This window comes from Urocitellus parryii, chromosome X (genome assembly GCF_045843805.1).
Source record: "Urocitellus parryii isolate mUroPar1 chromosome X, mUroPar1.hap1, whole genome shotgun sequence".
NCBI classification, from domain to species: Eukaryota; Metazoa; Chordata; class Mammalia; order Rodentia; family Sciuridae; genus Urocitellus; species Urocitellus parryii.
In genome coordinates, this window is record NC_135547.1 from 121,528,159 (window position 1) to 121,555,618 (window position 27,460).

Sequence of the window (27,460 nt, forward strand, 5' to 3'; positions counted from 1 at the left end):
TTGGCCTCGACGGTACTGTGAAATAGTTCTTATAGTCATTTTAATTTGCCTGAGTGCTAGGAGAAACTCCCAAAATTTTGCATAAAGCACTTATTAAATAAGATTTATTTGGTTTGTTTAAATAATTTGCTTTAGTGATAGGTTTTAGAAATTTAGAAAATCGAATATAGTCAAGAATGAAAGAAGAGATAGTTATGAGGAAAATTAAAATTAAATCAAATTCACTTGTATTGGCCAGTTGATAAGAGAATATTATCCAGTTAGGGAAGCCATTGATTTGTGGAATCTTTGGTTACTTCACCTAGAACCTAGAGCATCTCTTTTATGCATTTCATTTTGGTTCTTCCAAGATCAAGGATAACCCATATTTTCCAGAAAGATGCTCCACCTTTACTGATGCTTGAAATGGAGGTGAATGATTGGGAAAGAACCTTACCGTGGGAACTTGTCATGGGCAAAACTGCAGCAGTGATGAGTCTAACACTTCCAGTCACTTTCAAGTTTTTGCTTGGAGAGACATCCAACTTGATAGACCTTTCATTAAATACTGACTTGGAGTAAATAGTCTTTTTTAGCTGGTCTTATTTTAGATGTGAGCTTTAATCCTCCACAAACTTTAGAATAATGAAATGTTCCCAGGATTAGTATTTCCTACCAAAAACATGCACTTTTTTGTAGGAACATCAAATAACTTGCTTTGTCCCTATGGGGTCAGACAAGTGTCTTTTATCTTTCCAACCCTGCTTTCCAACATAATATAGCAAAAGTAGGAATTTAAGAGTAAAAAATGTTTCGGACTTAATCCCACTTGTTAGATGGTACTGAGTAATAATTTAGAACTCTTAGGAGTTTCTGGTTGGAAGGAAATTTCTTTATTTAACGTTGCCATGGATGTCCGTATCTGCAGTTGCCAAATCAGAATTAGATTAGAACCTACAAACTGAGTTCTCGGTAACAGGAGCACAGAGTGCTAGAAGGTTTAAAATAGATGTCATATGATACCAATTATAACTCAGTGAAATTTTGCAGTCCTGAGAACCTATACAGAGCATAAGCCAAAATGGAAGATGGACCTGTTTTCTATGGCTTTAAAAACATTTTTATTACAATGTTTGCTACCTTTTTTTTCTTCAAACTTTTAATTAAAGTTTTTTTGGCTCTCCTAACCCATTTCTATATCGTCAAAGGAAATAGAAAAGAAGCGGCTAGGATAGCAGAAGAGATCTATGGTGGAATTTCAGGTAAAAAAAATACATGAATTTATTCCCAATACTTAAAAAATACCCTCCTAGATAATTCATGTGAATAGTATTCTAGAAGGCAGATTTTCTTTGTACTTCAGTTTTGAGTGGGTAGTTTAAAAAAATTACCTGTCATTTAAATTAGCAAATGATGTTGGCTGCACCAATATGTGAAGAATTTTCAGCTTAATTTTTGCAAGTTAGTAGAGCAATTAGCAATTATCATTTAAGAAAACAGGATAGTGACTTTTATGAGTAATTTTGAAAAACCTCATTTCTACTGGACAAAAGAATTGCTCAGATAGCATTATTTTCTTTAATAACTGTTGTTTGTTTGCAGTGCTGGGAATCAAACCCAGGGCCTCATGTATGCCAGGCAAATGCTCTACCACTAAGCCACATCCCCAGCTCTATTTCTTTACCATTTTTAATCAACCTTTAAAATAAATAACATTCAGGTAAGACTAAATTGCCTCAGGAAATAAAATGAGCAATTTGATTTAAAGCAGCAAAGGTGGCATGCTATATATATTTTTGTGCTGATCATTTGCAAATGGAATTGATTAACCACTTGTCACTGTCAGAAAACTCTTCACAAAATCCATTTATGAGTGGCACCATGCAGAGCACCACAAGGAAAGGTTGTTATAATGTGGAGTACTAAGATTTGGATAAAACGTCTTAAAGTCTCATGCTTTGTAGAGATTAGACTACATTTCTTTTAAGAAACAATCGTAGTGAGATGCTACAAAAGTAAATGAATCAAGTGTCTCTGTCACTACTGGGATTGCCACTTAATAGAGGAGTATTTATTCATAAACAAGAGTTCAGAGTCTCCCTCTGTATTTTTAGTGTTTGCAGGGGTTCCAGGATTACATCATTCTTTATCTAGTATCCATTTCAATTTGCACCCATGATTCTCTTTCAAAATAGACTTATGTGATTCCAATACACTAGACAACTTGGAAAACACTAGACATCAGCAGTCTTATCCAAAGAAATAGGACCTCCAAAGACAAAGCATCAGAATGCTTCAACTAACTGGGGAAAATGAGAAGAATTTTGAAGTTTCAGAAAGTGTCAGAAGCCCTGGACTGTGGAAAGAGATTTCTTTTGGGGATTACATTTGTCACACATTTCAGGGAGGTACGTTATTTTGGTGAAAAAAATTAATGCTTATCTTTAGTTTCAAGTTAAGCATGATCTGGAAAGCTAATTTCTAATTTAACTTGTAAATTTGGGCAGGGACTATCTCAAATTTTCAGTAATAATTTTGATGTTCTCAGAGTTTAAATGAAGGTAAAGTCCAACAAAGTCAATATTGCCACAGGGTATAAAAATGTTTTCTCCAATTGCTCCTATGCATTATTCCTATCTTTATGGCCCTTAACGAGGAGCAACTTCTCTTAAAGGGTTTTATAGCAGTCAAAACCCATATAAACATTATTTCAATTGGCCTGGAGTCAGAATTCAAATCTCTGAAATAGATTTGATGACTCTATGGCTCAAATAGCTTTACCTGTTCAAACTTCTGGGATAATATTCACTTAAGTTGCAAGTAACATAATATTATAAGGTTAAAAACATATTTTCAATTATTGTTAACAAGAAGTGTGAATAGTGCATGTTAACTTCTCAGTTTAATTTCCTTCCTGTGTGTGTGTGTGTGTGTGTGTGTGTGTGTGGTGTTTGTCTGTGTGTGTGTGTGTGTGTGTGGTGTTTGTCTGTCTGTCTCCTCACATACCCCCACCCACATATATATCATAACATATCTGGATTTGGCAAATAAGTTTTTCTATAAAAATGTGGTAGTGAGACGCCAGGACCATATTTTTACATAATTCTAAAATTGCTTTTTCTTTTGACATTGTGAGCAGGTATATTAAAAATCAAGAACAAAATTTTGTGGCAGTGTTAAACTCAATCCAGAAGTCATCTTTAAACTCTTCATTGGTTGGAAAATATATTCTGTGGAAATATATGACATTTAATCATTAAGTTAGCTGACTTACAGAAGTCTCAGCTCAAAGTTAAATTTCCTGATTCTGCTTTGTATTCTTTAAAATTTTTTTTTTAGTTGTAGACAGACACAATATTTTTATTTTTGTTTACTTTTTTTATGTGGTGCTGGGGATCAAACCCAGGGTCTCATGCATGCGAGGCAAGCGCTGTACCACTGAACTACAACCCCAGCCCCTGTTTTGTATTCTTGTAAACTATTGTCAGCAATGTCAAAAACAAGAGCAGGGGGCTAGAGTTGTAGCTCAGTGATAAAGTGCTCACCTCGCATGTGTGAAGCACTGGGTTTGATCCTCAGCACCACATAAAAATAAATACGATATTGTATCCATCGACAACTAAAAAATATTAAGAAAAAAAACAAGGTCAGAGTTAAATCTTTTCTTTGGTAGCTACACCTAACATCCCTTATTAAATATCATTCTTAGCTGTAAAATCTTTTAGAAATTAATTTTCTAGAATAATTATTTGATACATCTTTGTGGTTGAAAGTATTTGTGTATAACTCATCAAAGTCGAGTTGGCTGTTACTACTTTTGATCTTTCAAGCATCTTTGTGTATTTTGTCAAATATAATACATTTGTGTATATAAGTTTGAAACGTTGTCTTTGGCCCTTAGCTTATGTGTACAACACAGGTAGATCACTGAATGGATCCCCCGTATGGACCACAGATAGTTCTACATGTACTACCTGTCTCCAGAGAGACGTGTGATTTTTCAGCCTTTACTAAACTATAGTACCCTGTGATTTTTTTTCAGAATCCAGGAGCTTTTGGATGTTCAAAAATAACAATGTGTGCAAACATAAATAATCGCACTAAGTGAAAATACAAATAGAAATAATTAATCGCTTAAGCTGAGTCCTAGCCATGTTTTGCAGGCAAAGGAGTTTTGCATTGAATTTGGAGGAAAGCTTGATTTTCAGAATTTGAGGGATAAGAGGAAGTAGAATTATAGTACCCTTTAAAACAAACAGAGAAGCTAGTTTAAGCTAAATAAAAAGGATTAGTTTCTATTTCCAAGTGTTATGCTCAAAATCACTTGTCCTTGTTCTAAATTCAAGGGACTGAGCTTGACTTGACAACTATCCATCTGCCTGACTCAATAACCTCTTTTTTCCTGTCCTTTCCTTTCCAATAGGATTTTCTTACATTTGTTCCAGTTTTGCCCAAACCCCTACCTAGCCTTCTACTCTTCTTTGGTTCTTGTTGGTTGTTTCACCAAGCCTTGACCTTACTATCCTCTGTGTGATTACATTATCTCAGATGCCTGCTGACTTCTTCCAAATCAGGACAACTAGTTCCTGGCAGAGGTTCTGTCTCCCCACCTGTCACCTTTAGCTCAATCTCCTGTTCCTAGTGAGTTCAAAGTAGCCTTCTTTTTAACAGAGTTCATTATGTCTAACACAGCTCATTGGTTAAGTTTAATCTCCTGACCATAGAAAATATTTTATTTTAACTCCTTTTATTATATTTTAGATATCTCAAATTTTATTATATTTTCTCCATTACCTTTGTTTTCCTTATAATATCATTAATTCTCCTAGGCTCTTGCCTTTATTTTGATTCAGAATTGAATTTCCTTATGATTTTCTTCTCTTTGATAAATGCCATAGGAGATGTTGTTTCATATGATTTCAGAACTTTGAATAAAGAGAATAAAGATTGTTACACGTACCCTTGGGATTATAATCAGTTACGTGGTCTTTTGGAATAACAAGCCAGTAATTTCAAATCCTTGTTAAAACTAGCCAGGGTAAAAATTGTAAAATAAAATATAAAAAAGAATCGGTTTTTAACTTGAATACTTGGAACTTGAACAACTGTATTACTTCTGAACCAATTTCATTATTGAAATATATGGTTTTAAAAGTAGTTACAAATGAGATTGTTATTCAAAGAATTTGAGAACAAGAGATATAAATGATATTCTGAGAAAAATTCAAAGGAGGAAATAAAAAAGTACTTGAACATTTTTTGTACACCTCATCAGTAGCAAGCAAACATATCTGTAGAGTAAACTATTTCATAATGTTTGCAGCCCTATGACCCAGGCAGTCTGCCAAATAACTAAAAATAGTTTGCCTTAGAAGAGAATGACTGAGTACTACTTAAGCATTCATTTACTTGGAGAGTTTAGTTGCATATTTCCTGAAAGGAATGGAAAAATTCCTAACCTTCCAAATGACTTTTATCCTTAATTTCTCACAATTAACTCCAATTCATAAAACAAGAAAGATAAGATCGAGAGACTATCTTGGCAACAAAAAAAAAAAAAAAATAGAAAAATAGGACACTTTCACCATGGTACTGGAAAGGTGAATTTCTTGAGAATGATTGTTTCCAGTTGGGGACAAAAATGATTTCTACTTTTAGGGTGATACAATTGGTTTATTTCACATTGTTTATAGAGAGAAGGTAGATGTCAAAGCATTTCAAGACTGGTAAATTTACCATGAGAATAGTCAGAATTTAGAGATCCATAGTTCTTAAAAACAGAATAAGGTATTTTCTGAAGTCTCCAAAAACTTGGCTTTCAGTGCTACTTCTTTTTTAAAAAAATATTTATTTTTTAGCTGTAGTTGGACACAATACCTTTACTTTATTTATTTTTATGTGGTGCTGAGGAACAAACCCAGGGCTTTGCACGTGCTGGGTGAGCGCTCTACCACTGAGCTACAGCCCCAGTCCTCAGTGCTACTTCTGACACTAACCATGAGACCTCTTTTCATGTGGAACAAAGTGATGAATGTGTAATTTGGAGTATTCTTACTCATAAAATAAGGCTCTCCCTTCCTCTTGAGGAAGCTGCTGGTGCTCTAGGAGAAATAGAAATTTAGATAAGGGTGCCTAAGAGGAAGGGATCTTGTATTTCACTCTCCCGTTGGAAGCCTAGGGAAGAGTTGGAAAGCAGAAGTGTGGTGAGGGAGATTCTCAGGACAACCCCGCTTCCCTCTTTCTTGGTGCAGTGAAAGATGTGGCCACAGGCTTGCCACTGAGACTTCAGCAGTACAGTGTTAAAGTTGGGGGACATCAGAAGATGCTGCCTTTATGAGAAACACTATGAGAGGTGGTCAAACAACAGGAAAGAAAGATGCTTAGGAGTGAGCCCAAGTGTTAAGGCAAGCCACAGACCCAAAGTGAACTCTGTAGTTGAGGCTCAGAGAGAAGGACTGGCTTCCACTTTTAGTTAACTGGGAAGGCATTGTCTGTGTCCTTTTTGCTTCTCCCCACCCCCAAAGCACCAGAGAAGTTGGCACCTAGAAGGAGGAAGTAGCATATGAAGAACACACTGTCCTTCAGTAGATCAGCTAGCTGTTCAGTAGACCAGAGAAAGCCATATCCTGCCCTGGGAGTGGGAAGAGGGTAGGAGCTGTGGAAGGCATCAGCAATAACATTTTAAATGGTGGCAGAGCCATTTTAAAATCCTTTTTATGGAAATATGATGTAAATACAGAGAATTGCACAAATCCTTAGCAAACAGTGGGATGAATTTTCACAAAGTGAACACAGTCAGGAACCAGTGAGACCATGTTTTGTCAGCATGGCTCCAACCATGCCCAATTCCTGTCAGACTCCACCCCTCCTTGGGTTGCTTTTGGCTCCTAACACCCAAGGTGAGTTTGTCCTCCTCTCCCTCACTCAAACAGACTTACTCAGCACATGCTCTTTTGTGTCTTGTTTCTTTCACTCAACATTAGGCTTCTGAGGTTTCTCCATCTTTGTATATAGATCGGGTCTTATGGTACTTATGAGTCACAGAAAGTTACAGGAAAATCTGAAATATGACGAGAATGTGAAATAGGATGATCATCACAGCCTGCATGAAGAAAAACTTTAGAAATTATAAAGCTGTTTCATGTTGATATATCTGAAATTAACTTTTTTAATGGCAAGTTGCTACTTCAATCTTATTTTTATGTTTGAATAGAATACTTATACAGGTTAGTATCCCTTACCAGAAATGCTTACAACCAAAGTGCTTTGGATTTTATTTTTTTCCCAGATTTTAGGTATATTTGCATCTATGTCTATATCTATAATATCTTGGGTATGGAACACCAGTGTAAACCCCAAATTCATTTGTGTTTCATATACATTTGATACACATAGCCTAAAGGTAACTTCATCCAGTAGTTTATTTTGGGTGTTAAGCACTTTCATGATGTGCAATTTTTCATTTATGGCATCATGTCAGGACTCAAAAAATGTTTTGGATTTTGGAGCATTTTGGATTTCAATATTCAGATTAGAGGTGCTCAACCTGTGGTTCCTTCAAGTGACTATGATTGACTAAGAAAATGTTAGAACAGCAGAATTAAAAAAACTCTGCATTTTTGGTTTTGCCTCTTGTATTAGGTGCTGAGTTTCCAACTGTGGGCAAAGACTGTCCTCCCCATCCAGTGCCCGTGCTCACCTCCAAGAGCAATTAGAAGAGGGGCAATGTGTGAAGTACAATTAATATTGAATGACATGGAGATGCATTAGAGGAAAACCAAGGCAGACTAATTCAGGGTTATATGCACACATTATCTCATTATCTTCAGCTTATGAAAATAAATGTCAAAAGAGATTTAAAAATATTCCACTCATCAACTTTTAAAAATTTGTCCTTTTTAGATATACATGACTGTAGAGTGTATTTTGACATATTATACATGCATGAAGTATAATCTCCCATTCTTGTGACTGAACATGATGTGGAGTTTCATTGGTTGTATATTCATAACAAACATAGGAAAGTTACATCCGATTCATTCCACTGTTTTTACTATTCCCATTCCCGCTGGGGATATAGCTCAGTTGGTAGAATGCTTTCCTCACTATTCCCATTCCCCTGTCCCTACCCTTTCTTCTCCTTTGTCCAATTCAATGAGCTTCTATTCTTCCTCTCCCTAACCTCCCTTATTATGTGTTTGGTTTTTGGGGGATTGGCTTAGTTCACTTAGCATAATAGTCTCCAGTTCCATCCATTTACCAGCAAATGCCATAATTTCATTCTTCTTTATGGTTGTCCACTTATCAACTCTTAACCAGCTCAGGAACATGTGAAGATGACACAATCACAATTATGTTCATGTTACAAATTTTTATCTGTTTTCTTTATTATAAAAGCATTATACATTCATATCAGAAGTATGAGCTCACAAATGATTTCATCTATCTACTTACTCATCTTTATCTTTTTTTTAACTTTTTATTTTGGAATTAATTTTAACTTACAGAAAAATTACAAGAGCAGTACAAAGAATTTTCACTTGTCTTTGCACAGAGACTCTATTCAGATTTATCCACCTGTTCCAATAATATCCTTTATAATAAAAGGATCTCATTCAAGGTTAAGTGTTGCTTTTAGATGTAGTGTCTTGTCAGCCTTCTGAAATCTAGAACAGTTCCTCAGTCCCTCATTGAACTGGTTATAGGCCAATTATTTTGTTGAATGCCCCCTCAGTTTGGGTAACTGCACAGTGTCCTCATGACCAGAGTCATTTTGGGCAGGAATATCATGGAAGCAATAGTCTGTAATTCACACTGTGTTCCCTCTGATGACACATGATGTGGTTCACTGCATTCCATTAAATGACACACAGTGCCAATTTGTTCTATCACTGCTTATGTCAGCTTTGATCACCTGGGTAAGGTAGTCTATGCTTTTGTTCCACTGTATATAATTACCCCATTCTCTATATAATTAGTATTTTTTGTATAGGGAAATAATTTGAGGCTGCTTCTATCATTTCTTCCACATTTAAAAATCAGTATTCTAAGCAAGCACTTTCTCTTCTCTGTCTGTATATATTACTTTTATCAATGAGAACTTATAGTTTCCTATTTTATTTCAAAGTATATAATCTCTCATTGTCATTGTTTATTTTGATGTTCAAATTGTCCCATATTTAGCCAGTGGAGGCCCCTCCAAGTTAGTTTCTGTGTCTTTTTAACATTTCCCATCATTTTTTGAGCACTTCCTTCCTTTCTGACAAGCTGATTGAGGTCCAGCCTATATTTTTTTTCTAGCCCAGGCCTGGGATCAACCATTTCTCCAAGGAACGTTGGGTTTAGGGTTTCTCAATGTACAATGCTAAAAAAGTATGGCTTTCCCCATTTTTTTTTTTTGTAATCCAAAGAGAGAAGGTACATTGGGTTTCAATGTGTGTGTGTGGAGGGGAGGCTTACTGAAATGTGTATAACTTTGGTTCTCACCCATCAGAGAAATTTACCCTTTCCTTGAGGTCTTGTTATTTCAAATTCACACACTACCATTTTTTGGTGGGATTTTGTTTTTGCCAAGTTTGCAGAGAAAACCTGAGTTCTTACCATCATCGAGATTACCTAGAAGAGACCCTTTTTGTCAAGAGAGGCCCTTTTTGTTAAATCCAAATCATATTACATCCTATTGAGTATATGAAGAACATAATCATAATTTGAAAAATGTCCAGATTTTGCAAAGCAGAGTAGGTTTTCTTCCTGAACAAAGGATTGTCCTTTGGCACTTTTAATAAAGGATTCCTTCTCAGGTGCTCATTTAAATTGGGAGAGATCAACTGTACCCCCTCAGCACATACCAGACAAAAACAGACTTGGTGCCCTCAGTAGCTTGTCATTCTGAAAGCAACTGACAAGAAAGCTTGATGAATGATACCTGCTTTCCTCCCAGCATGAAAAAGCTGAAGAAAGAAGTCTCTAGACTTTGACTCTGAGCTTGATTTGTGTTTCAGATTGCTGGGCTGATCGATCCCCACTTCATGAAGCTGCAGCTCAGGGGCGCTTACTGGCCCTTAAAACGTTAATTGCACAAGTAAGTAAACTGAAAACATGATCCTTTATGCTGTGCCATATCGAGCATAATTCTTTATTAGCTTTGACTGTAGCAGAGGTCTTATTTGCCTCATTTATTTAGGTCCCAGGCATATATATGCTCTTTCTCCTCATCGTTTGTTCCTCTTGTTTTTTCTTTCCTGAGGAGCTGCCTCATTTTTGGCCCGGGTACCTCCTTTCCCTTCTGGGCCTTTCTTTACCTCATAGGAAGTTTCTCTATGACGATCAATGAAAGATACCTTCAAATTTATGTTGAACTAACTCACCTCATTGTCTCCTAGTGTACATTAGAGACAGCAGTCCTGAAGTCTCACTTGTCAGCTATTGCTGTAACAAATTACCTCAAAACATAGTCACTAGAAACAACAAACAGATATTTACAGTTTCTGTGGGCTGGGAAGCAGTTTCCAGGCCACAAGATGTCAGCCAAGGCTGTAGACATCTCATGGTTTAACTCGGGGCACAATCTGCTTTCAAACTCACTCATGTGGTTGTTGGCAAACTTCAATTCCTTGCCACATGGGTCTCTCCGAAGGCTTGTGCCGTGGGGTGGCAGTTGACTTTCCTCAGAGACAGCACCCAAGAAGGAAGTTGCAGGTTTTTTTTTTTTTTTTTAGGATTTTAAAATCATATATATATATATATATATATATATATATATATATATATATTACACATGACAGTACAATTATCTTGACATATCATATATTTCAATCAGATGGAATATAATTTCTCATTTTTCTGAGTGTACAGGTTGCAGAATTACATTGGTCATGCAGGTTTTTTTTATAACCTAATTTCCAAAGTGAAATCCCATCTCTTCTGCCATATTCTACTCATTAGATATGACTTAATAAGTTCATCCCACACTCAAAGGGAAGGCATTATACAAGCGACTCAATATTAGGAATTAGGAATCACTGGGCACCATCTGAGGAGGCTGCTTGCCCCAGTGATATGCTTTCAAGAGCAAGCATTAAAATAGGTTGACAAATGGATAAATCTTACTCTTTAGTGAAGACTTATGACTACATCCCAAGCATGTTGAACAATGAGTAGCAGCCTAGTAAATATTTGTGACTATTTTGAATTTAAACAGCCAGGGGGACTGCTCTTTGTGTGTGTGTATGTATATGAGTGTGTATGCATGCTCCCCTCTCCCCATTTTTGCTTCCTCCTTTCTGAGTTCTGTTACCTCATAGCAAAGTAAGCAGAGGCACAAGGAAAACAGTATTGTCAGCAATGATGGGCATTGTACTTGAATTTGTGACTTGCTTATTTTTTTAAGCACTTTTAATTTCATCTGATTTGATTATTTTGTTATATATGTAATATATTCACATAGTTCGATAATAATGAAAAAAGTCTCATATCCACCTCCCTTTCAGACCCCCACCTTTATACTTTTACTAGTATTTTAATAAACTTCAGTTTGGAATAATTTTCAAGAAGAGTTGCAAAGGCAATACAGAGAATTACCAGGCATCCTTCACCCAGCTTGCCCTGATGTTGACATCTTATATATAGTCTTAGTACATTTGTCAGGAATAAGAAATTAGCATTGGTACAATAACCATTAACCAAGCTGCAGCCTATTGGGATTTCATGAGCCTTTCCCCTGTTGTCCTTTTCCTGTTACAGGATCCAACCCAGGATCCCATATTACATTTAACACTTATTATTTTGAACCCTAACTCCTAAGCATGTTTGCTTCAACAGTGTGGTTAAATGTATAGGGGCATTTCATAAAAATTTCAACTTTTTCTGGCTACATCCCTACTTCTTTACCTTTCACACTGTAAAAAAATATATTCTACTTTTTAAAACTTTATTCCACATTTAGATAATGTGGTAAATGTGAGTAAATCATTAAACCACTCCAAGTAAATGTGAGTAAAATATTAAGCCAAGGTTCAGGAATTCTGGGGTTATTACACTGGCTGTCACCAAGTCTTACCTATAATTTGAACTTCCTGCCTCCTGCATCAAGTCTTACATATAATTTGAACTTCCTGCTTCTTCATTTTATCACACACAATTAAGATGATTCACTTTAGATATCTTTTAGGCCTGTCCATTACATTTCTCCAATTCCAGGGATTTTGAGATTTTGTATTGCAGCAATTATTTTTCCCTAGCACAATGCTGCCACCTCATGGACTAGACTGTTTTAAAATCTTAATTTCTTAAAAAGAAATAAAAATGAATCCCACTATTCTGTATGATTACAATGTGACAATAAAAAATTTAAAAACAGGGGCTGGGATTGTGGCTCAGCAGTAGAGCACTTGCCTAGCACGGGTGGGACCTGGGTACGGTCCTCAGCACCACATAAAAATAAAGGCATTGTGTTGTGTCCATCTACACCTAAAAAAAATAAACATTTTTTAAAAATTTAAAAACAAATCATACATGGAAAAACGAAAAGGAAAAGATTAATTTATTAGATACTGAATTTGAAATATGTAGCACAGCTCTAGAGTAATGACATATTCAGGACATGAAAATGGACAGAATCCAGGAGACATAGAAAGCCTTTATGATGAAAGGACAGGCAATAAAAACCTGGCCACAGCAGGTTGCACCTGACACTACAGAGATGTGGCAGGATGCAGTGAGTACTAGATTGGAGTTTGCCATTCTGGGATTGTAACACAAGGCTTTGGAAGCTTTCAATAGGTCATTACAAAGCATGGACTCAAAATCAGGAATTGGCAGGAAGGACAGATCAGGGACCTAATTCCTTTTGCAGATAGAAAGTGTCAGTCATAGAGGAAATGGTAACAGCCAAGTTGTTAAAATCAGGGTGTGAAGGCAGAGTTGTCCAGCAGCTAGGCTGACCTTGTCACCTGTCACTTGGACTCTAGGATAAGCAAGTTGGTACACGGCAGTATGAGAAGGGGGAATAGGCTAGGAAATGGTGGTGACAATCATACCTAGGTAAGTAGATGAGGGTTAGGAGAATCCCTCTGGCCCTAGATCCTGGGACTTTGGAGTCTTCTCCATGTAGTGGGGTTATGGCCAAAGCAGTACTTCTACCACACAGCAAGTGACTCTTAGAAGCACTCATACGGGGAACTTTCTACTTTTAAGCCCAGAGTCATTCTTCTGTTTCAGACCTAGTTTTAGCTCCCAACCTCCTCTGTGTTCCATCACCTACTCATCGTACCCTATAGCAATGTCTCTGTGGCTCTCCTTGCTTCTGCCTCACATCTCTGCCTCTGCCGTCAGCCATCCATGTTTCTGCTTCCACTATGCTTTTCCTAAAACAGCTAATGTATTAGCTCTAGATTATTCAAAGCCTAACAAACTTATAGATGCCTCATTCCCTAGAAGATCTGCACTCCCTGTTTGCAAATCAAGGCCTTTCATGATATTGCTTCAGTTCACTGGCTTCCTGCATCTCTCCTCATCTTCTACTTCCCCTTTCTGTATGCTCTTTCTGATCCAGAAATAACCAACTGTCCAACTGTGGCCCTGCCATACTTCCTGCATTTGTGTATTCTATTCCCTCTTAATGGCATACCCTGCCTTCCCAGTTTTAAAGTTTTTACGCTTCAAGCCTTAGTTAAATACTACCTTATTTGTGAAGTATTTTTTCTTATTTCCCAAGCCAGACTCAAGGAAACTCTGTGGTCCCAAGTGAAATGTGGTGCTTCCAATCTCAGTTTTTTAGGTTTCATTTCTGCCTGCCCAGTAGGCTCTGGAGGAGACAGACCAGTAGCATAAATTTTGAAGACCCTGATCCAGAATACTGCATAAACATTTATTGAATAAATGAAATTGAAGCTCCCATGCTGTGCTGAGACTCACCTGGTTATGGTCTTGATCCCTCTCTATGCAGTGCTGCTATTACAACCAAAGACTGAAAACTTCAAGAACCTGTTGAACAACATTGCTTTCACTGCTATGACTAATGGAACATTTAATTATCTTCTCTTCAAATTATAGGGTGTCAATGTGAACCTTGTGACAATTAATCGGGTCTCTTCTCTCCATGAGGCATGCCTTGGAGGACATGTGGCTTGTGCTAAAGCCTTATTGGAAAATGGTGCACATGTGAGTACCACTCCTGCCCACATGGATCTGTCTTCGTAGGTACATCTTCTAACACCTAAAGAGACAGCATCTTCCAGGCTGCTGAGAGGGACTGGGTAGAGACAGGTCTTATCCCACGCATGTTCATGTCTCATCATTCATGTTACTCCGTTTTCTCAGCCTAACCATGTGCGAATATCCAGATGCAGCAATTCACAGGAATTTTTCAAAATTATGATGTTCACATGTTTTTTGCGGTGCTGGGGATAGAACCCTGGGCCTCATGCATGCTAGGCAACTGTTCTATCACTGAGCTACTTCCCTAGCCTGTGATGATGACTTTAAAAAAAATTCTTTGTAATCAAACACGATAAAGAACAAATTTTAACAGAATAATAAAACACTCTTAATTCAATATTCTACCCCAGCCACTATTTTATTGAGCAAAATTATAAAATTGAGTTTTTAATAAATAATACATTAAAACAAATTAAGGTTTATCTTATTTTAACTTATATCTTAATTTCTTCAAATAATAGCAGAGGTGCTATGTATAATACAGCTCTCAGAATAGGCTTATGAAAATTAAAACTTCTGCAAATCTCAATGACATCCAGAAAATGCTTTATTGCTAATTTAATTGTTTAATCTAGTCTCATGTTCTTTGTTTTATGAGTTGTAATATCTTTTTCCTTTTTTGTGGTGCTAGGGATTGAACCCAGGGCCTTGTGCATGTGAGGCAAGCACTCTACCAACTGAGCTATATACCCAGCCAAAGTTGTAAGATCTTTAAGTATTTAATGATGATTTTTTTTCAGATTGCATATGGAAGTTAGGTTTCTACATTTAGAACTGAATATAAAAGTCTTCTGGGCACAAATTGATTTTTCCAGTGTCATCATGGTGCTGCATTTCCATTAGGTAGTGCTTCTCTAAGTTGTCACTTAACTCATGGGTAATGATGAGGACAAGGCTCTGGGAGGATGATTTCATTTCAAGCTAAATGACTGGACTCACAAGCAGATCACTGGTGGGAAATGTTGAATATTTCTCTCTGGTCAGAGAAGAGATGTTGTGGGGGACAAAGCAAAGGATAAGACAATGGTCTCTTGTCTTTGGCAATTTTATAAGGTAAAAGCCAATAAATGCCGTATTATACCATTTGACATTAAATCAGAATGAGTGAAAGTTTGGTCAAGCAGTAGAAAGTTCACCACAATCTGCTGCTGCTCGGATTCCTCAAACTCAGCACATCTGAAACTGTGTATATCATGTTCTTCCTGCTGGAATCTGCTCCTCATCTTGGGCTCCCAGTTTCAGATACTAGGCGAAACATTCTTCTGGTCTCCCATGCCTGGGAGTCATCTTGTTCCTGCCATTTTCTTATTTATTTAATCACAAAATATTTCTATTTTCCTTTGTATTTCTCAAGTCTATGTTCTTCTTTGTTCCGCTCCCATAGAGATCTAAAACACTTGTTGTATCTAAATTGTCTCCTTTTATGTTTGTCTTCCCTAATAGAACTCAACCTACTTAAAGAGAGGCAATTGTCTTACTTATCTTTGTTTATAAAATATTGGCCCCTAGTAGATACTCAGTAAATGTTTGCTGATATGAACCAGGAGAGAAACTTACAGGAAATCAAAGAGTTTCCTGACAGAGGATAAGGATGGTGCTTATTAAAAAACAAATCAAACCAGTTTCATGAATTTTGTCTGTTTGTGCCATTTTAATGGGGTTATACCAGAGCCCTGGAGACAAGTCATCTTTTTTTCTAAATAAGATAATTTAGAATCCTGATTATTCCAAGCATCTATCTTTACTTATTGAGGTCAAGCAGTTTGACGTCAAACTACCATTGTGATATGACATTTGAATCATATCAGAGTCTCCCTCCCTGAATACCTGGGTCCCATGGTGTTCTTTTCTATCTATTGTTGATACTCAATGATACTTCCCAGTCCTGCAGGTTCTCATGTGTTTCCCATATCACTAGAAGTTAACAAGGATGATTAGAGATAATTGAAGGCTATTGTCTATGTGCCTTTAGTTTGGTCATTATCTCTCAGGAGTCAAAGCTGGCATGTGTGATTTCTGTAGATTATAATAGAACAGAGAGAAAATATGTGACAATAAGGATGGTAGAACTGTTGGAAGTTGTGAAGGAGTTTTTTTCTGCAAGCACAGGATTTGGAAGCTTCACCCATTTTGTCCCATTATCCCAGATATAAATACTTAAATTGAGCAACAAATATACCACTCATTATAACTTTGAAATAATTACTGTTTTTTCAAAGATCTATTATCTTAGAAAAAAATCATAGGTAAATGATCAGAGCATTTGAAATATATATGTATCATATCTATGATTATATATAAATGATACATAAGTTCTAGGTTATGATTTCCTACCTATTTTAATGTACTTATATCAATTTCATTGAAATATTCACAGAATTGAGAACTTGGAACTTAATGGGTTAAGTTAGTTGGTATCTCTGTTTCTTTGGGTTTCTGCCATGGTTGTTCACAATTGAAAAGGGAGATTAGCTCCATATTAATTGGAAATGGGAATAATAGTTGTTGCAAATGTTCATTCAGTGCCAGGCAATATTCTGTTTAACATATAGTAATTTAATGGACCGTCCTATAACCTTGTGTAGTTTCATGTAAAGGGAGTTCCCTCACTCATTCATTAGCTTGGGGGAGTTTCCCTAGGCACATACACAGGAATACATACTTAGAGAGAGTGAGAACAAACTACCAAATCCTCTGGGTCTCTCCTTGCCCACTGTTAGGTCAATGGAGTGACAGTTCATGGAGCCACGCCCCTCTTCAATGCGTGCTGCAGTGGCAGTGCTGCGTGCGTCAATGTGCTGTTGGAGTTCGGAGCCAAGGCCCAGCCTGAGATGCACCTGGCTTCACCTATCCATGAGGCAGTGAAGAGAGGTAAACGAGCCACCACAATGCACACAAAACAGTGGTGTGCTCACTCCAATCTGTATAAATCAATAGTCTACTGTTGGCCATATGAGAGTCACCCAGATCTTTTCACCAACAGAATGTGTGTGGCTTAGAAATCCTACAGCAGTAACTTCAATTTGTCTAAATCTTTCAGAAATGCCACTGTGGCAAGAAAAGGCTCTTCTCAATACATTGGAATGTCTTTGTATTTCAGATGTCCCTCTTCCTAAGCCTCTTTGCTGGTGTTTTGGGAGCAGCTAGTGCAGCCAAGACAGAAGTTGTAACTTCATGATTTATACTGAGCTTATGCCTCTGCCCTTTAGTAGAAAAGAACAGCTCATCTTCCAAAACCCATAAAATATCAACCACTAACATAAAATAAATTATGAAAATGCCTGAAAGCCAAGGATGATACTATCTCTAATGGATTAGTAAATGTAACTGTCCTTAAGAAATACACTTCAGATGAGCTGATGACTTCAAGGCCATAGTCACGAAAAAAAAAAAAAAAAAAAAGAAAAAGAAAAGCATTTTAACTTGAAAAAATCAGGGCATTGGAAATTTTGAAGTTGACTCTAGACTCCTGCATTGTCCATTACTTTTGAAATGAGAAAAAAAAGAGTAATTTTAAGGAATTTTCAAACTATATGCATAGACTAGTCATGAACAATAAAAGATGCCATTAAAAAGATAAGGTCGTTTGTCAAAGCTCATACCCAAAATGCAACATTTTGGTGATGTCTAGCAATTCAGATACTTCTCTTATATTAAAATCAGAAATACAATGGAGAAGTTAGAACAATCTAGAATAGGTCTTTGCTGGTGTACTTGAAGATGAAAGTCTTTACTTCAAAAGGCAAAAGTGAAAGATTTGCCCCCAGGTTAATAAACATGTCATTTGGTATTTTTCCCCAGTGGATTACTTTAAATGATACAAAAGACCCAAATCTCAATATATCTATGTTTTTTATGTATAAAACATTCTTAGTAAATATTTATTTATTAATTAATAATGTGAGCCATTTCCCAAGCATCCTTTAAATTGCAGAATAATGAATTATTTTGAAAATGAAAGTCTTTAAAAATTTTAATAATGATTTGAAGTAAAAAAGGTTACTTGCATGTACATTCAAATGTTTAAAAATAGATAAATATTGGGAATAATTCAAATTTTTTTCTTCTTTCTTTTTTTTTTTTTGTACTTCAGATTGAACCAGGGGTGCTTTATCACTAAGCTACACCCTAGACCTTTTTATTTTTGTTTTTGTTTTTTTGAGACAGGTTCTCACTGAGTTTCTGAGGGTCTCACTAAGTTGCTAAGACTGGCCTTGAACTTGTAATCCTCCTGCTTCAGCTTCCTGAGTCCTGGGATTACAGGCGTGTGCCACTGTGCCCAGTTCAAATTTCTTAAGTAATTCTGTAGTGCTTGCCTGATTATGTATGGGGTGTTTTGTATCTGTGTGCCTACAAGTTTATATCTCTACATATTTTTTCTGTTTCATAAAAGCTCGTTAAGGAACAATATGCATAGAATGGAAGAATGCTTAGCAAATTCATTGTTTTAGATATTGTTATATGAATTTTAGTCATTAAGTTTTATTTGTTCATTTTTTAAAACTTCCTGAGACTATTAAATTTACCTCAAACTAGGCTAATTTTTCTGTTCTGCCAAAAAAGGCAAGAATTATTTAAAAAATGCCTTGTATTTGTTAGGCAATTTTAGGCACTGATTAGATTTTTTTTCCAGAAACTGTTCAGCTTTAAACATCTATGAGCAAGCTGGGTCATAGTCTGAGTCAGTATCTTGATATATTGATACTATAGTTCAGGTTTAAGATTTATTTATGTGACCAAATACTTTGAATACACAAATCCTGATTGGTACATTGTAATGCATACTTACGATTAATTCAGAATTTGTGATAAATTGTGCAAGTATAGGATGAAAATCATGTTATCTATAAAGAAAAGGTTGGTTAAATTAGTGATGATAAGATTGTTTAAGGATACATTTAAATCTTCAAGGAGAACTGAATTTTTATAAGCTCCCATCAATACCTCAGAAGTATTCCCTCCTGAGCAGATCATTCATATACTGCAAATTAATCTTGTCTGTCTCTTCATTGGGCAAACTCTCCAAGGAGAATGCTTACTTTCATAATCTTGCTAGTCATTTATTTTCAAAGTGTATTTAAATATATTATATACATGAGACTTTTTATTCATCTTCATAGGTATCTTCTAGGCTAACCTAAGTAAACTTGCAGGCCACACCCCCAGTCTCACCACTGTCTTCAGGGCAATAGCAGGGTGTCTTCATTTACCCCTCTGGGTCTTGTAGCCTCCATTGTAAAATGGTGTCTTCATTCTAGAAAGTGATTTCAACTGTGTTCCTCAGAGCCTTAGTTTGCTTAGAGTTTTCTCAGGAATTACACAGAGGAGTTTGAGTGGAAGAAGCATGGGTATCAACTATTCCATGCCAAAAGAACTAAAATCAGCACACTATAGTGATACAACCACCTCAATGTGTACAGCAGTACGATTCACAATAGACAAATTATGGAATCAACCCAGATGTCTGACAGTAGATGAATGGATCAAGAAAATGTGGTATATATACACAATGGAGTTTTGCTCAGCCATAAAGAATAAAACTATGACATTTGCTGGCACATGGATAGAAATGGAGAACGTCATGTTAAGTGGAATAAGCCAGACTCAGAAAAGCAAGGGTCAAATATTTTCTCTCATCTGTGGAAGCTAGAGCAGAACAAAGGAAAGAAGGTGGTCAGGGAGGGGATCAGATATCATGAAGATACAGGGAAGACCAATGGAGTAGAAGAAGGAAAACAAGAGGGAGGAAGGATGGGAAAAGGGAAGATAAGTGGAGTGAATTTAACACAATCATGTTATATATTTATATATAAAGTCATCAAAGGAAATTTCACCCTATGTATGTGTAGAAGAAAGGAAGTTTAGTAGAGTAGAAGAGGGAAAATAGGGGGAGGAAGAAGGGGAGGAAAGGGGGGAGGGGAAATGGGGATTGAAATAAAATTTCTTGCATGTATGATTCTGTCAAAATGAACCCCAATACTATGCATCATTATAATGTTTTAAATTTTAAATATCCTCAAAAAAAAAAAAAAAAAAGAAGCATGGGCATGCTGTTCTTCTTAGTCGTTTTTGTTTGGGGAATTTATATCTATGATTTCCAAAACCAAACAAAAACGTGTTTCTACTATGAAAAGAGACCTGGGTTATTTCTAAAGCTCATTCCAGATAATGAATGTATAATTCTGTGAATATTCAATGTGTTCCTAATATGAATGGGAATATCTTATGCTCCACCAGGTCACAGGGAGTGCATGGAGATTCTGCTGGCAAATAATGTTAACATTGACCAAGAGGTGCCTCAGCTTGGAACTCCCCTGTATGTAGCCTGCACCTACCAGAGGGTAGACTGTGTGAAGAAGCTTCTAGAATTAGGTAATTACCAGAAATCTTTTTATGAAAAGAACCTGCTAAATTTGTGGGGTTTTTCAATGGCTTCAAAGATGAAGTTCTTATTAGGATAGAAAAAAAATTCTGATAGCATTTGATGCTTGAATGCTAAAAACAGAACTTCTCCAGAGAAATGGGTGTCTATATTTATTAGTTCTGCTCCCTTTGATATTGGCTTCAATTACCTGGTATGACTCTTCCTGGCGGTCTCAAGATGGCTACTGCAACATCTGGGTTTGTTGTCTTTTTCATCCATACACAGCAAGAAGGGGTATTGGCTCTTTTATTTTTCCTTCTTTTTTTTTTTTTGTGGTGTTGGGAATTGAACCCAGGGTCTTGTGTATGCAAGGCAAGCACTCTACCAACTAAGTTATATCCCCAGCCCAGTATTGGCTCTTTTTGATTCACATACTTATCTCTGAACCAATAAAGGTGGCCAAAGGAATACAATATGCTAATTGGTTTAGGCCTAGATTTTAGATTAATCTGTAGTTATTAGGCTTCTCTAGAAACACGTAAACTGGAAATCACAAGAAGGTGGTAACTTAGAGGGAAATCTAGCTGTGGTTACCAGGAAGATGCTGTACAGTAAAAACAACAGATATTTGCTATAGACTATTTTACCTCTATCCTGCAAAGTTATTTAGTCATTTTTAAATCTAAAAGACATATACAGAAACTGAGATTTTAGGGAAAAGTAAAATATCTTGAAAGTATCATTTGGTTAAAGATTCAATGTGCTTAGCCTTTGACATAAAGGCAGAGATTGTAGTCAGAACCTTTAGTTGAGAATTTCTTTTTATTTATTTATTTATTTATTTATTTATTTATTTTTATTGGTCGTTCATAACATTACATAGTTCTTAATACATCATATTACACGGTTTGATTCAAGTGGATTATGAACTCCCGCTTTTACCCCGTATACAAATTGCTGTATCACATCAGTTACCCTTCCATTGATTGACATATTGCCTTTCTAGTGTCTGATGTATTCTGCTGTCTGTCCTATTGTCTACTATCCCCCCTCCCCTCCCCTCCCCTCCCCTCCCCTTTTCTCTCTCTACCCCTTCTACTGTAAATCATGTCTTCCATTTAGTTGAGAATTTCTATCTCCAAGACGTTCTTTGGTCATTTTTTATTCATAGCATTTACTATTCTTTATGGAGTTCAGAAAAATTTTTGAGCCCTAAATAATATAAAATAAATATGAAATAAATAAATAAGAGAACTAAATACAATATAAAAATAAGGAAATTCAGCTTTATACTTGGTCAAAATATAAAATAACTATGTAATAGTTATTAATTATGTAAAATAACTATGTATATAAAGCATTTTGTGTGGGAAAGGAAGTAAACTATTTAAAATGATTAAAATTATCCAGATTCACTTTTTTATCCCACTATTTTGAATGGTCTTAGTGGGCATTGTGGAGGTTCTAGGCTGAAGTTACATATTTTCAAGGATTTGTCAAATATGTCATGGCATTTGAGATGACTTCATATACAGTGACTACAGATTAGGCTGATTGTGTTTTACATTCATACCTAATGTTGAATTGTGGCCATTTCCTTTGTTAAGGAGCCAGTGTTGACCATGGCCAATGGCTGGACACCCCTCTCCATGCTGCAGCAAGGCAGTCCAGCGTAGAGATCATCCACCTGCTGACCGACTATGGGGCTAATCTGAAGCTCAGAAATGCACAGGGAAAAAGTGCTCTTGATCTGGCAATTCCCAAAAGTAGTGTAGAGCAGGCACTCCTACTCCGAGAAGGTAAGGAAGGGCTGGGTGTCCACTTCTTTTCCTTAAGCCCACTTGCTATCTCTCCTTCCTGCCACATCCCTGCAATATTTCCTCTTCCCAATTGGGGATGATATTGCAGAAGGCATCAAGTTCCGGCATCACTACCATGTCTTCTGGGATTTTATATGCTGCATTCATTCACTTAATAACAAAATAACATTGACATGCAATCAGATCATTGCATTTTATTTTCCATAAAAAGAAAATAATCAGACAACCTTGTTGGCATCCTGAAAAGGTTGAATATCCAGGGATATCCTATCATATGCACATGATTAAGCAAACCAAAAGTCCACTTTGTAATATTGGGAGACAATCCATAGGCAAATTAGAAATACAGCCACATTCCTCATAATAACTGTCAATGATGAGTTGCATATTCAACCCATTGTCTCATGAGGTTATATCATATAGTGACATCATAGCCATTTTGGTTTGTATAAGTACATTCTATGATGTTTGCACAATGTTGAAAGTGCTTAATGATTCATTTCTCAGAACTTATCCCATTGTTAGGTGACACGTGACCACACTTAAGTTTGGGGAAGTAGAAGGGACAGAATGTGTATTTCAGAAGCCTAACTAAATGGTGAGATTGTTTGCCTTTTCTCCAGATTGAGGAGTATGTGGTTCTATGTGCCTCATCTCCTCACTCCTATTTCCATCATGAACGTTAAAAGCAATTATCAGTACCAGGGAAGGAATAGTAACCTTCTAAAATGCTTGGTGTCTCAAATTCAAAAGAGAACCCTATTATGTCTGTGTAGTAAGAAGACATTTTGTTAGCCTTCATTGATCATATGTATGCTGGGGAGAATATTAAAGATAAATTGGGCCAGCACTGAGATGAATTTGAAACATAGATTAATCTCACTGAACTCTTTAAACTTAAGAGCAGTGAAAACCTTATAGTAGCTGGTGCTGTGCCAGCTGCAAATGGGAAAATTAAAGCATGGAGAGATTGGCTTGCAGAGAGTGACATAGCTACTAAGAAGTAGGACTAGGATTCTAATCCAGCTGTCTGACCCCAGAACATTCTCTCTTAATGCTGTAAGGCCCCAATCCTGAAGCTTCTAGAACAATTTCTGGTGTGTGTATGTCTCATTTCACTTGCTGGTTCCATTTTGTGAACTCACTCCCATGTCTAATATCTTCCAAGTAGAATGCTTTGTTAAATCATTTTAGGAAGTCTCTCTACACCAGTGCCTCTTAAACTTTCATGCACATATAGATGATGACCTGGGGATCTCATTTAAAAAGCAGATTCTGATTCTGGAGGTCTAGGATTAAACTCTGCATACCTAATAACTTTCCAGTTGATTCTGCTGCTGCTGGTGTAAGGACCACACTTTGAGCACTATTGGTCTAGATTATTTCCAGTGGTCTATGTCATTAGTGATTGTTGTTTTACTTGAATCTTCACCAGAATAATTATGATATTCCTTACCAGGTACTTTGCAATGATTGGTTGAGTATATAGTTTATAGCAGTTGTCACATTTCTGGTTTTCTTCCATCAAAAATGTTTCCAGGTCTAGGATTTACATTCTTATAAGCAAGTTCCTCTATGTGCTATCTTTATAAATATAGGCACCTGCTCTAAAGGAGGAACATCAGCTATGCCAAGTTCACTCGTGTCTGAACTTCTCCAGGCAAACAGGACAATTTGTCCATGTTACTATTTTTCAGAAGAGTTCAGTTATTTTGTTAATTCTAAAAGTTTGATCCTAGATGTAAGGGGTGACAGGTAGAGATGTTTTTGATTCCCGAGATTTTAACTGAAGATATTCATCTTCCAGGTACCTCTCTATCCATGGATGTTCCTTGTCAATGTCATTCTAAGTGTTACCTGGATATTTGCATATGCAGTCTACCTTTTTTTCCCTTTGTGGTACTGGAGGTTGAACCCAAGACCTCACATATGCTAGGCAAGCACTTCACTATTAAGCTATACTCTCAGCCCTTCAGTCCACCATTTATCATGAGGTATAAGATGCTGTTACAGTAGGATTTTCTTGAAAAGGGAAAGTTTGTATAGGTCAGTAGTTAGATATACTTGAAGAGATCTTTAGTGATAGGTTAGGAAATAATGGGATAATATGAATGCCCCTGTAGAACTAGAATTGCAACCCAGAACTCATTCATCCTATTCATCTATATTTTGAACTCTCATCAACTTATTTTCCTTAAGGATTCAAAGCTACTGAAAGTCATGGACATGAAGCACTCTGAGACCCCATGAAAGTGAGGTTCAGGGAATTATGGGGTGTAAGTGCTTTAAGTTCTTTCTGCACATCCTTATTGAGCTGAAATCTTTGCAAGAATGGAGGGTCCCTCTGGGTGTGAGATAGGACCCAGCCAATACCACCTCCTGGCCAACTAGTGTCAGGAGGTCCAGGAAGACATTAAGATGGGCCCCTGGCCCATCTCTTAATACTGCCTCTGTGGCCACACAGGTCAAAATTCCTGTTGACACCCTCTATGCAGTTGTTCTGGTCTGCAGCTCTGTCTTGGGGTCTTGCATGCTATAGTCATTTGCATTTTGTCCTTGTTCAGTATATCACTGTTCATTAGCACAGGGCACATAAATGAGGTGCATTCTCTTTATACCCCCTCACTTCTTTCCTAACTGCCTCTGGATAGCCTCATTCTTTGATGCTGGTAATACAATTGGAAGATCAACTTAAAGAAAAGCATCTCTTCTGGAGGGGCAAATAAGGATTCCCTGCCACCATGAGATTCACACCATTTTTATTCCCTCTCTCAGGCCCACCTACTCTTTCCCAGCTCTGCCGCCTGTGTGTCCGGAAATGCTTGGGTCGAGCATGTCATCAAGCCATCCACAAGCTACATCTGCCGGAGCCACTGGAAAGATTCCTCCTGTACCAGTAGCCCCAATTGTCCATGGGAAGATACTTGGAAATAAGTAGGTTGTTGTCTGCTGTACCCAGGGTACTTATTATAGACGCCCAACAGCTAGGTCATCAGTATCTTCCAATGAGCTCAGCCAATTAGAGGAAATCCTTTATAAACAGGAACCTTAAAGTTTTTAGCTCTTGCTGTTAATAAACTTAAAACTGTGAAGTAGAATGAAAATAACAGACTATTTTCTGATAATACAGGATTTCCCAGTACATATGGGTCAACATTTTGAATATGGTACAGACCCACATAAATCCAGGTGAATAGGATTATAATGAATGTTAAAAATTCCAGAATGTGCTCTTGATTTAATTCCTTTCTTCTACCCCTTTCTTCCCTCCCTCCCCCTCTCTTTTTTTCTTTACCTCCTCTTTCTTCTCTTTTCCTTGAATAAATCAATGCTGTAAGTTTAGTTTCTCTGCCTTTTTAAAAGACACATAAAAAATGAAATATTTTGAAAACATCACAGTTACTTGGGACTTCCAATTCTTGAGGTCCTGGTTGATAAGAGAGATTTTGGAAGAGATTAGCTCATATAGAGTTTAGGCTCCTTTGCTCATCATTTTTGATGTTAAATGCTCTTTTTTGAAGGAATCTTAAGACAATTCTAGGATTGCACAACAATAGTTGCCCCCCAACAACCTGAACCCATAAGCACTTTGTGATGCATTTAGGTACCCCAACATTGGCTTATTTTCAAACTCAAGATTCTCAGTTTTTTTTGAAATCCCTACATGTTGATTCCAGCCACCAAGGTAGGCTTAATTCTGTGGATAGGAGTCCAAAGTAAGCATAAAGATAAAAGCTGTCTCCTCCTTCTTTTCTCTCTTCTTTTTCTTCCCATCTCCCTCCTTTTCTGCTACTCCTCCTCCTATCAGTTCCTCATTTCCCTTTTTGTGAATTTAGAACATGGGAACTCGATACATTTTCCATTATTATAAATTATTGTCATGGTTCAGTGACTATAGTAATATTAGCTTCTAAATGAAAATTCTCTCTCAGATGATCCTAAGATTCATTTTCAACATTTTTGCCCCCTAGTTTTTCTAGTCCTTTTGTTTTCAACAAGGAACAGTTTTGTCCCTCACCCAGGGACATCTGTGGCAATGTGTGGAGACCTTTTCATTTGCAACAACTGAGGGGATGGAGCTACTCATCTCTATTGGGTAGAGGTCAGGGATGCAGCTAGAAACCCTACGATGTACAGGACAGTCCGCAAAAAAGAATTATTAGGTTCAAAATATCAACAGTGCTGAGGATGAGAAATTGCTGTAGACCTATGCTATTTGGTTCAGTAGCTATCCACCACCTATGGCTGTTGGAATTGTGACTAGGTGAACTAAGATTTGTTGTACATATGAAATACATATCACGTTTTGAAGATTCAGTACAAAAAAGAACATGAAATATCTTATGAATAATTTTTGATGATGGTCACATATACTTTTGTTTTTTGTTTTGGTTCATTGATGAATTCTTTTAAAAAAATTTTTATTTTTAAAAATTTATTCTAATCAGTTATACATGACAGTGGAATGCTCTTTGATTCATTGTACACAAATGAAGCACAATTTTTCACTTCTCTGGTTGTACACGAAATGGGGTCACACCATTCATTCAATCATACATGTAATGATGTCTTATTCCACCATTTTTCCTACCCACAATGGTCACATATTGAAGTGATAATATTTTGGATGTATTAGGTTAAATAAAGTATATTATTGAAATTAATTTCACTTGCTTCTTACTTTTTAATGTAAAAATATAATACATATAATAACGATTTAGATCACATATGTGGCTCATATGTTTCTGTTAGAACTGCTTGGGACCTCTGATTATTATAACTTTGTGATATCTAATAATCCTAATTAGTTAACTATCTGGGAAAAAGATTAAGTTCTTATGTTATATTTCAAAACCAAATCTTGAATTTTTGTAAATGTTTTTTTTTTTTTTTTTTTTTTTTTTTTTTTTTTTAGTTTATAACATTTTTCTTGGAATAGTACTGATGCTGTATCTTAGAAAACACTCCAATCAACCAACTACAGAAATTATGCTTAATTATTAAACTTTCAAAAAAGGCAAAAGATTCTTTAGGAAAACCTAAAATAATTTGATTAACAATTGCCAGTGCTGAAAAGGCC

The 27,460-nt window shown here is 36.5% G+C and overlaps 1 protein-coding gene across 3 annotated transcripts; it reads left to right on the forward strand.

Annotated features, from left to right (window-relative positions):
• The first annotated feature begins 1,023 nt into the window (after positions 1-1,023).
• On the forward strand, positions 1,024-27,044 carry Asb11 (ankyrin repeat and SOCS box containing 11). Of its 3 annotated transcripts, none has more exons than XM_026396725.2 (7): positions 1,024-1,241; positions 9,981-10,060; positions 14,032-14,139; positions 16,917-17,067; positions 20,434-20,568; positions 22,168-22,359; positions 25,156-27,044. In XM_026396725.2, the coding sequence occupies exons 1-7, from the start codon at positions 1,061-1,063 to the stop codon at positions 25,278-25,280; spliced, it is 972 nt and encodes a 323-aa protein (XP_026252510.1). In that variant the 5' UTR covers positions 1,024-1,060; the 3' UTR covers positions 25,281-27,044. The 3 variants fall into 3 exon arrangements, with proteins under 3 accessions (XP_026252510.1, XP_026252511.1, XP_026252512.1); XM_026396726.2 differs by lacking the exon at positions 1,024-1,241 and adding an exon at positions 2,182-2,387; XM_026396727.2 differs by lacking the exons at positions 1,024-1,241; positions 9,981-10,060 and adding an exon at positions 2,191-2,387.
• Positions 27,045-27,460: the final 416 nt, after the last annotated feature.

What these genes read in the sequence shown, in the direction of transcription:
- Asb11 (XM_026396725.2), top strand. Translation starts at nt 1,061, where the DNA reads ATGGAAGATGGACCTGTTTTCTATGGCTTTAAAAACATTTTTATTACA. An exon ending in TTAAAACGTTAATTGCACAA is followed by an intron (nt 10,061 to 14,031) that starts GTAAGTAAACTG and finishes TTCAAATTATAG; the next exon opens with GGTGTCAATGTGAACCTTGT. An exon ending in GGCACTCCTACTCCGAGAAG is followed by an intron (nt 22,360 to 25,155) that starts GTAAGGAAGGGC and finishes TCCCTCTCTCAG; the next exon opens with GCCCACCTACTCTTTCCCAG.